This window comes from Antennarius striatus, chromosome 16, assembly GCF_040054535.1.
Source record: "Antennarius striatus isolate MH-2024 chromosome 16, ASM4005453v1, whole genome shotgun sequence".
Classification (NCBI taxonomy): Eukaryota; Metazoa; Chordata; class Actinopteri; order Lophiiformes; family Antennariidae; genus Antennarius; species Antennarius striatus.
The window spans coordinates 10,371,618-10,381,604 of NC_090791.1; the positions used below are offsets into that span (position 1 = coordinate 10,371,618).

The following is a 9,987-nucleotide window of genomic DNA, read 5'->3' on the forward strand; positions in this document are numbered from 1 at the left end:
ACATGTTTATTATTATGTATTTAAGCAGACAAACAAAGTTCCTTTATGTTAGATTAATTTCTTAAAAAAAGATATGACCTCTTAAACTTCTATTTGGGTCCATACAAAACCGATCTGCAAGTACATTCTTCAAAACATCATGGTATTTGTAGTCCTTATTGGAATACAAGTGGTGCGTCGGTAGTGTTTTTAAACTACATTACCCAGAAGCGTGAGTGTTGTTATACGTCAACTGAAATCACGATTGTATCTCCAACATGGCGTCGCTGGGAAGGAGGCGCGGTGTCCCAGTAAGCAGGGAGAGGTCAGTTACTCCACATCTACGCCGTTATTTGAATATGTGTCACTATAATTCAATATTTTTTAGATGTCACAATGTGCCAGATCTCGATTATGCATAATATTAGCGATTTAAAGTGAAAAGTCAACAAGACAAGTTTGAATTTCCTCCCATGTTTAGCTAATGTTAACAGGCTAACGTGTACACCAAGCTAACGTTAGCAAGGAAATAAACTAGCATCTCGTGTGATGTTTTGCTCATATAACACTGACCTCGTACCAAATGGCATAAGCTACGTGTAGTTGTGCGTGAATGCGAAATCTGGTGTTATAAACCACGGCTCACCTGCTTAAACGATACTGGCTTCGTGAACAATGTTAACCGTTATCAATCTGTTCTCAAATTAGAACGTTCCCCAAACTTCGCAGGCTAGTTTTCCGACTTTCTGCTATGCATGCGTTTGAACCAGTGTTGCAGGTGTAGCGTGTGCCCGACACGGCGATCCTTCACTGATCTTTACGAATAACCATTTTGGGTACTGCTCTGTCTCTGAAGGGGTTTGTTGTCAAAGTTAACTTAACACGTATTAGAAGGCCCAAAGTGTTGATACACAAGTTTGTCATATTTATGATTATTTTGAATCCACGAAATATATCGATTTACCGAGGTTTTATGACGGTAAACATTGGCTTATGAGTTACAATAATAGACAATGTTCTTTTTACATTCGCCAAGCTAAGCCGTATTAGGTTTTGGATAAAAAACTAACTAATACTGCGCTTTAAATAATGCGTTCCCCACATTTTACATTATTGATGAAATAATTGACTGTAATTTCGAAGTTTTATATGCGACAAAGGTACTTGTGCAACCCAAGTCACCGAAATACGTTTGACATATTGGCTGTAGGAATGCTGAGTTCTATATATTGTAGGTCACATTGAAGGATACAAATTAATAACTGTGTTATAATGTTCATATTTTCTCTCACCGATGTTTTTGGGAGTCCAGCGACATCAACTTAACAAAGTATTATTTTAACTTATTATTGCTAGTATTATTTGAGCACAATTATGTTGGGGATGTTTTATGGGATTTTTTTTGTACTTAGTGCAGAACCATGGAGTGATTAACTTCAAATTAACAATAAATTACACATGGTTTTGCCAGTGGAATATATTAGTGTAATTATAATCAAAACAAGCAGGTGTGTGTGTGTGTGTGTGTGTGTGTGTGTGTGTGCTTGTGTGTGTGTGTGTGTGTGTGTGTAAATATGAGATAATGGCCCAGTTTTTGTCAATAATTGGACATATCAGTCTCATTATTAAGTCCTGTTACGCTCCCCTTTCTTCACTGTCTTGTGTTTTTTCCTTCTTCTTCACAGAGGAGTGATGGCGGCGACAGACTGCTACATTGTGCATGAGATCTACAATGGGGAGAATGCCCAGGACCAGTTTGAGTATGAGCTGGAGCAAGCCCTGGAGGCTCAGTATAAATACATTGTTATCGAGCCCACACGCATCGGAGATGAAACAGCCCGTTGGATTACGGTGGGCAACTGCCTGCACAAGACGGCCGTGTTGTCAGGCACCACTTGTCTTCTGACACCGCTTTCGCTGCCCCTTGAATACACGCGTTATGTGGCATTGTCCGCTGGGGCCCTCAGTGTAGCATGTGCAGCCCTCTATGGAATTTCATGGCAGTTTGACCCTTGCTGCAAGTACCAGGTGGAATATGACAGCCAAAAACTTTCAAGGCTGCCACTCCATACACTCACCTCCTCAACGCCCGTGGTTTTGGTACGCAGGGATGACATCCACAGAAAGAGACTCCATAATACGATAGCACTGGCTGCTCTGGCGTATTGCGCCAAGAAGATCTATGAACTCTACACAATATGAGCGCACTGAAGACAGTTTAAGAATCGAAATTTAAAAACTTAAAACAAAAACTATCCACCCCAGATGTAAGAAAGCAGAAGTCAGGATCAGGCCCAGCATTGAGCTCCACACATATGGGGGGTGCTTTCATTTTGAAAAATAGGATTTCGTTATAACTAGAAGGAATTATTTTCCCCTAATTTCCTTTACTTGTATGAGAAAACAACAGCACACTTATTAGTACCCTTTGCTTCCTCCCCTGCATCCTCCACCCACATTTTTTTGGCACACAACAAGCATATGGCATAAGGATATGACTGCAGTTCCTCTGGACTTGATTCTACTGATACTGAAGTGAACAGACATGTTTTTGAAACCAAGCTCTTTCTCCTGTCCCTCGTAGTTTTGCTGTACCCCATTGATCAGCACACCACCCTTTCATTAAACATTAGAATGTTTCAAACTCACTTTTCTGTATTTTATTTCATAATTTTTATTCAATGCATTCTACATAATTCAAAGAAAAATGCAAGTAAGTGCAACTTTATCAAGATTGTATCTTGTTCATGTAGATTGCTCTAGAGTACAAAGTCACATTTCCTGTGTCATTTAAAAAGTAACACTTCACTCTTGCTTCTAGTGTATATTACATTACAATCAAGCCAAACACTCATAATTTAATAAATCTAGACACTGTTTAACACTACAAATAATTACAAAGCAAATTCTAATTTCATAATATTTTTGCATATTTTTATCCTATATTATGAGTTACTGTCTGTGTAGGCAGTTTAATAATTTTTGGAGAGGTTAATCATAACTATGGAAGAAGCGGACAATGCATTACATTGCATACTGTAACAATTTATAAAGTTGAATTCAGATGTCAATTGGTTGGATTTAAGAGTCATAACTGATCAGTTTTTTGATGACTTTTTTAAAATGAAAACTTCTACTCATTTTGAATTCTTTGACATCAAGAAATGAGCAAATGTGTTCTTGCAGTTCCCCAAAGAGAATTTTCATGTAAATATCTGAAAATCTTAATTAAACAATGTCAGCAATGGATTCCAATTGTTATTTTACTGTACTTCCAAGGCTTGAAAATGTTGACACTTCTTTACAAAGGTGTGCAGTCAGCCACATCATGTGAACAGAAGGATTGATCACACCATGACAATGTAAAAATCTTTCCTGTACTTCTTTGCAACAGTATACTCATGTCTGATATTATTATTTGGTATTTACCAAATGTTTAAACTGCTTTAATTTGTCTCCAGTAGGGTGGTATAGAGTTTACTTGGTGAAAATGTTGAACTATTACTACTTTCAATATAATTTTGTCCTGAAACCTTGAACAAGTGTTATTTTTCTTTTTAAGTTAAAAACCTTACTTTCTTAAATTATATCTACAGTACATTCAGTGGGTTCTTCCTAGCAAAACCTTCGATAATCCAGGTTGCTGTAATCTGGAGAAATTTGAGTTTGATATATTGACACACAGTACCTGGTACACTAGACAGTGCTGCATACTGTAGCTCTTGAATTTTCTACATTCCTGTTCTGAAATTGCTCAAAATTCGATTATATTATGCATTCATTTCTTAATAGATGACCAGAGTGTCCAGATTACCTGTCATCTGACTAGTTGGTGACACCACTGTGGATCAATTCGTTGGGATGTATGACTGATCTGAAACTAACGTTTGTGGGTATGATGTATAGGGACGCCCGAGTCATAAAGGAAATATCCAATTAGGTGGATGATGGCTCAGTATTTTTGTATTAGGGAATAATCTGGTCATTTTTGAGGAGTTTCCAATTCTATGACCAAGTTTTGGGTGCTTCAAATAAATGTAAAATGTTGAACTTTCAGCATATTTTTATTAAAGTGTATCTCAGTTTTCACCCATAAACTTAACTGAGGTTGCTTATAGATTAGTATTTGATGTACTACTGTTTAATTCCTTTCACAAATCATTTTTTAATAAGGGTAAAAACAACTTTAATCCAGTCCTTTCAGGTCCTGGGAAAATCTAGATAATCCCAATGATTTCACTAAATGTGATGAAAACAGTCAATTTCATGTGGCTGATTATGGGTTCCGTTGGTTTCATCGCGACAAACCTTTTTGGTATAGGATAGGACCGCTCCTCTCTCCCGCTGGACAGGTTCTTTCGTGGTTTTTTTACTGCCTGTGGATTTGAGAGGACTGTAATTCCATCCGTGCTGTATGTCGTGCATAAATGGTACATTTGACAATAAAGTTGACTATGACTATGAATTGACATCAGACGTCCGAGAGAAGTCAAAAAGGAGAAATAAACTCATTTACTTCTGCTGGTGTTATTAAACTACAAGTCCCATCTATCCCACAGAGCGACACATCCGGTAGTCGAAGCACTGGTTGGATGTTTTTTTTTCAGGCGGTGACGACAACAGCTACGAGGGGTCTTATTGGTTTATTGTGGCTTTGTCATGCTAATCCCAGCCAATCCTATTTCTTGTGTCTAAAACCAGCGACCCTATCAACCCGGGCTGTGCCCGAGATAGATAAATAAACCAAGTCATTATAGTAATTGGAGTGTTTCAGATATGAAGTTTCTGTATCTAAGGCCGAGATGATGAAGGTGAAAAAGATTTGTGAAAAAAAAAAAGCGCCCGTCATTTATTCGCCATCTTGGGATCGAACCCAGAAGTGCTTCAACTCACATCCGCTACCCAGAGGCTGTGTGGGAAAGCAGGACCGACAGGTACGTGAGGCGCTCACCAAGTATAAGTTGTTGATGTATTACAACGTGAATGTTAGATAGCAGTAGCATTAGTAACCACAGCTGGAGTCGTTGTACGTTCAATTACTGATGAACAGGTGCAAGAGCAGACACGGAGACACAAACAAGCTAAAATGCTGATAATCATTGGACAATGAAGTTCACTGTGACTATCACCAGAGTCGGCTTTATGCATAGGACTAGTCACAAGTGTCCCATTTTACTTTTGTGATCAGCATCCATCAGTGATGTTACATTGAATAGATGAATATAAGATCAGGAATGTGTGTGTGTGTGTGTGTGTGTGTGTGTGTGTGTGTGTGTGTGTGTGTGTGTGTGTGAAACAGATAGTAGTACATGTCACTCTGTGCTTTGGAGAACGTTTATAAGGCTGAACTACACGCACAGGATATTAATATTCACAATCCCTTCAGCGTGTGTTTTAGGTCACGTCCTATTTTGGTGCTTTTTTATGAGTCATAAAGTCAAATATGTTGTTTGCTCATGAAAAGCAAGCAAAGGACAAAATAATAGTCCTGCAATAGTCAGTTGCTTTCATCATAAAATGTTAGAGACACTTTTTAAATTGTGAACTTTTAAGCAATGAACTGTAAAAAAAAACAACACACAAGGGTTTTATCTTAAGTTATTTGCATTGTCAGCTAATTATCACCAAATTTAGTCCCAAAGTGCTACTTCTGATGCATCAACCTGTTTATGGACTGATGTTTTAAGAGGTGAGTGCTCCACTAGGGGTATCAAATGGGATTCAGATTAACAAACCAATAATCTGATGTGCCACTGTGCCACGCTGGGTAGAGCTCCCACCTCACAGCAAGGAGGTTCCGGAATGGAGAGGAGAGTTTGTATGTTCTCCCTATGTTTGTATGGATTCTCTCTGGATTGTCTGCCTTCCTCCTCCCTCCAAAAACATACAAGTTAGGTGAATTGGTAAATCTAAACTGAAACATAGGAATTCTTGTGTGCTTGTTTGTCTTTCGGGTGGCTCGCTGGCAACGCGTCCGGGGTTTACCCTGCCTCTCTCCCTTAGCCACCTGGGATGGGTTCCAGCAAAACCTGAGACTCACAAAGCAGAAGAAGCGGCTGCAGAAAAGTAGAAAGCCTCTGTATAAAGTAAATGGATGGATAATCTGATAGTGCTGTGTAGAGTGAACGTTTTCTATTCAGACGTTTGTTGAATGTAAATTCTGTACAAAACCAATGGATGCAGCGGATGCTATGTTCCAAATTAATCTGGTGGAGTTTGTCTGCAGGTAGCTTGAGCAGAGCAGGCTGATGGAGCGCGTTATGGAAGGTGCGCTTCAACTGGCTTTAGCAAGCGCAGGGATCTTGCTGGTTTATCGCATACTTGTCCGCCTCCGACCAGGAGTTTCTCTGCAGGATGCTGTAGTGGTCATAACAGGGGCCAGCTCTGGACTGGGAAAAGGTCGGCTCCCTACTCGCTTTACCTTCTTAAGCTTTCAGACATATACGTAAAATTATATAGAGTAAAATGTAAATGTGTTTTCTTTATTGCAGAGTGTGCAAGGGTCTTCCATGTTGCAGGCGCTCGACTCGTGTTGTGTGGACGAGATGCAGCCCGTCTGCAGCAGGTGGCCCAGGAGCTTACAGCAAGTTCAAAAAGTTTACAGCGACAGGTGTGAAGGCCCCTGATGGTGTGAGAACCATTCACACTAGATTTCTACCATTGCGTCCTTTGATTTGTATTTTATCTGATCTAAAATTAAATATTTTGAAAAAAGACATACCTTTAGAATGAGACATCATCACGTTTTAATCAACTGAATGAATCATAACTTTTTTTGTCAGACTGTTATATTATTTGTCATGGGAAGAGAATTAGTTTCTTCACGCCCTGCAATTTATTCCTTCACCTGCAAGTTCTAAGAGTCATTGGGTCATTTCAAAGCAGTTGACCTTATATGCAGGTGATTTTATCTCATAGTAGCAGCTACATTATGCACAAAATAACTTGTCTCCTCTGCCTTGTTAAACCACCAGACCCACACTCCCTGCACTGTTGTCTTCGACCTGACGGACAGAAACATGGTAGAAAAAGCTGCAGAGGAGATCCTGAAATGTTACGGACAAGTGGATGTCCTGATCAACAATGCTGGAATCAGTTACCGTGGGAGCATACTGGACACTCATATTTCAGTTCAGCGAGATGTTATGGAAGCAAATTATTTTGGACCAATTTCTCTTACTCAAGGTGGGTGAGTTGAGCAGCCTGGACTGTGAAAAGTTTTCTGTTTGGATTCCAGCCCTGAGGAATCCAAATATATCAGTCATAAATATATCAGTGGGAGCCAGACCATCGAAGCTCATTTAAACTGTTTTGAAGTCAAATATATTATGAACTTGAATTATCATTCTGTGGCTGAATCTTAGCTCTCATGTTAGATTTGTTAGGAGTGGAAACACAATATTGTACAGTTTCTGTGCTCAATTATTTTTTCACCTTTCACAGCGCTGCTCCCATCTATGGTTCATCGACACAGTGGCCACATTGTCGTCATCAGCAGTGTCCAGGGCAAGATAGCTATTCCTCATAGATCAGCTTGTAAGTTCTCTTTTGTCCTGTGATTTGAAAGCAAACAAAATTGCCACTGGTAGTTTTATGTGTGGTTGACTTGAAACTAAAGCTGGACTCTGTATTGTATATATTATGGCCAGATGCAGCCTCGAAACATGCCACCCAGGCCTACTTTGACTGTTTACGCGCTGAGCTTGAGCATCATGGTATTCTAGTGACGGTGATCAGTCCTGGGTACATCAAAACTAACCTGTCGGTCAACGCCGTCACAGGAGACGGATCCAAGTACGGAGGTGAGGCAGTGAAATAAATGTGTGACATTTTATCCATGAAAATAGAATACGAATCACTGTGACAACTGTTCATGGAATACACATGTACTGCTTTATTTATTTTCCAGCAATACTTAAATATTTTTAAAGTAAGTTAGAAGACTGATGACTATCTGTCCTTTTTCAGTAACAGTTGAACCCCAAAGAAGAAGAGGGCAGAGAAATAATAAAATAGATCACTGCAGCAAATACAGTATATCTATTTTATATATCTATTAATGAATATTTAAAAGCAAACTTTTCATACAGTGCATAAATAATGATTTGCCTATGTGCCTATGTATTAAAATCTTCCAAAATGTAAATACACTGCCCGGCCAAAAAGAAATAGTCACACACTCTTAATATTTCGTGGGACTGCCTGTAGCTTTGATTGCAGTGCGCATTTGCTGCGGCATTGTTTTAACACCCTCGTACAACGTCACAGCATTTATTTCTGTCCAGAATTGCATTAATTTTTGGCCGAGTTCTTGTATTGACGGTAGGAGTCAAGCCTCTCTGCAAGGTCTTCTCCAGCACATCCCATAGACTTTGAATGGGGTTAAGCTCAGGACTCTGGGGGCCAATTGATGTGTCAGAATGATTCCTCCCTGGACCACTCTTTCACAATTAGAGTCCGATAAATTTTGGCATTGTTGTCCTGGAATTTCATTGTGCCATCCGGGAGAAAAAATCCATTTATGGGATTGCCTGGTCATTCAGTACATTCACATACTCAGCTGACTTAATTTTTTTGCTGAATAATATTGCTGAGCCTAGACTTGACCAACCGAAGCAACCCCTGATCATAACACTGCAATTTGCTTATTGAAACCCAAAAGGGGACTTTTTTTTGGCCGGGCAGTGTATGTTTGGTGCTTACAGGAATGTTTTAGTGTATTTTATCAAAAAATAGTTCTTAGTTCAACATATTATCACTACATGTTTTTTATGATCAGTTCAGAAAAACATTTGGTCAGAGATTGATAGGTAAAGGAATTTAATGCATGCATATATTTTAATTTTAACTGTTTTATGTGAGCCTGAAAAAAGACATAGAATTCAGAAGTAGAAATCAGAAATGACTAAATTAAGCGCAAGATAAAAACAAACCAAAATTGAATAACAGGAATAAGTAGTAAATGATGAAAAAGAGGGAAAACCGTTCAAGAACTGAAATAGTTTTCTGTATTTTCTGACATATCCCCCCATCATTGATGCAAGTTTTCTTCATTGGTAACACCCTGATTTCAGTCGTAGATAAAACCACTGCAACGGGTCAGGACCCCCGGGTCGTGGCGAAGGCTGTCCTGAGGGCTGTCCGTCAGAGGAGCAAAGATGTTGTTTTGGCCGGACCCTTACCCACACTGGCCATTTACCTCCGAACACTGTGGCCTGCACTCTTCTTCAGACTCATGTCCTCCCGCTCTCGCAAGGAGCAGAAAGCAAAAGATGAGTGATGCAGCTGCAGGAGAGAACCAGGAGCCTCAGTCATTAGAGGCACGTGGACTAAAATGGGAAATGTAACTGCTTCAACATTTTGAATACAGCTGAAAGTTCTGTTAACACTTAACCTGTATGTTGTTTAAAAAAAAGGTACTTGAACAAATAGTGGTGTCATTTTTGACCTGACTACTTTAAATTGTGTTTTATTTACAAATAAAAATAATCAAGCTACTATCTAATTGCTGGAATGGGTAAAACTTTTAATGTAACGATTAGTATGATTTGTCGGGTCTGGAAAATGCTATTGAATAATTTTCATCTCATTGTACTCCGCTGCAATAATCACCTTTGAAAGCAAGTGTAAGTGCAATATTTAATGGTTGAAAAGAATATTAGTTTAACTTTAAACCATCACACTCTATGTGAACAAGAAACTGCTCCTGTGTTGTGAATTGAACTCCTGATTTCTAATAGAATTTTTTTGTTGTGCTACACTGTGGGACTTTTGTTGTGGTAACAATCATCCCCGCAACGTACTGCCACCTCCATATTTTCAGTTTCTGAAATGCTTTTTTGTTTTATACCAGGTCTAAGGATCAGTTTTCTCCTCACGTCTCCCATGGTCCCATGGAAACAATGTTTGTCCAGAGTCTGACCTATGTTGAGATGAGTGAGGCCCCCAGTTCCTTGGATGTTTCCTTTGGATCTATCGTGACTCTCTGACTTAGCATCTGGGATGATT

The 9,987-nt window shown here is 39.2% G+C and overlaps 2 protein-coding genes across 5 annotated transcripts; both read left to right on the forward strand.

Annotated features, from left to right (window-relative positions):
• The first annotated feature begins 257 nt into the window (after positions 1-257).
• On the forward strand, positions 258-2,627 carry tmem11 (transmembrane protein 11). The gene is made up of 2 exons (XM_068337005.1): positions 258-304; positions 1,665-2,627. Exons 1-2 carry the CDS (start codon positions 258-260, stop codon positions 2,179-2,181), a joined length of 564 nt encoding a protein of 187 aa, XP_068193106.1. The 3' UTR covers positions 2,182-2,627.
• Positions 2,628-4,703: 2,076 nt separating this feature from the next.
• dhrs7b (dehydrogenase/reductase (SDR family) member 7B) lies at positions 4,704-9,967 on the forward strand. Of its 4 annotated transcripts, XM_068336363.1 has the most exons (8): positions 4,704-4,913; positions 6,210-6,378; positions 6,471-6,589; positions 6,954-7,164; positions 7,423-7,515; positions 7,629-7,781; positions 9,054-9,299; positions 9,833-9,967. In XM_068336363.1, exons 1-7 carry the CDS (start codon positions 4,782-4,784, stop codon positions 9,257-9,259), a joined length of 1,083 nt encoding a protein of 360 aa, XP_068192464.1. In that variant the 5' UTR covers positions 4,704-4,781; the 3' UTR covers positions 9,260-9,299; positions 9,833-9,967. The 4 variants fall into 4 exon arrangements, with proteins under 4 accessions (XP_068192464.1, XP_068192462.1, XP_068192465.1 ...); XM_068336361.1 differs by lacking the exon at positions 9,833-9,967 and having other exon boundaries at positions 4,705-4,913; positions 9,054-9,479; XM_068336364.1 differs by lacking the exon at positions 9,833-9,967 and having other exon boundaries at positions 4,777-4,913; positions 6,206-6,378; positions 9,054-9,479.
• Positions 9,968-9,987: the final 20 nt, after the last annotated feature.

What these genes read in the sequence shown, in the direction of transcription:
- tmem11 (XM_068337005.1), top strand. Translation starts at nt 258, where the DNA reads ATGGCGTCGCTGGGAAGGAGGCGCGGTGTCCCAGTAAGCAGGGAGAG. An exon ending in GTCCCAGTAAGCAGGGAGAG is followed by an intron (nt 305 to 1,664) that starts GTCAGTTACTCC and finishes TCTTCTTCACAG; the next exon opens with AGGAGTGATGGCGGCGACAG.
- dhrs7b (XM_068336363.1), top strand. Translation starts at nt 4,782, where the DNA reads ATGATGAAGGTGAAAAAGATTTGTGAAAAAAAAAAAGCGCCCGTCATT. An exon ending in TGGGAAAGCAGGACCGACAG is followed by an intron (nt 4,914 to 6,209) that starts GTACGTGAGGCG and finishes GTCTGCAGGTAG; the next exon opens with CTTGAGCAGAGCAGGCTGAT. An exon ending in TATTCCTCATAGATCAGCTT is followed by an intron (nt 7,516 to 7,628) that starts GTAAGTTCTCTT and finishes TATTATGGCCAG; the next exon opens with ATGCAGCCTCGAAACATGCC.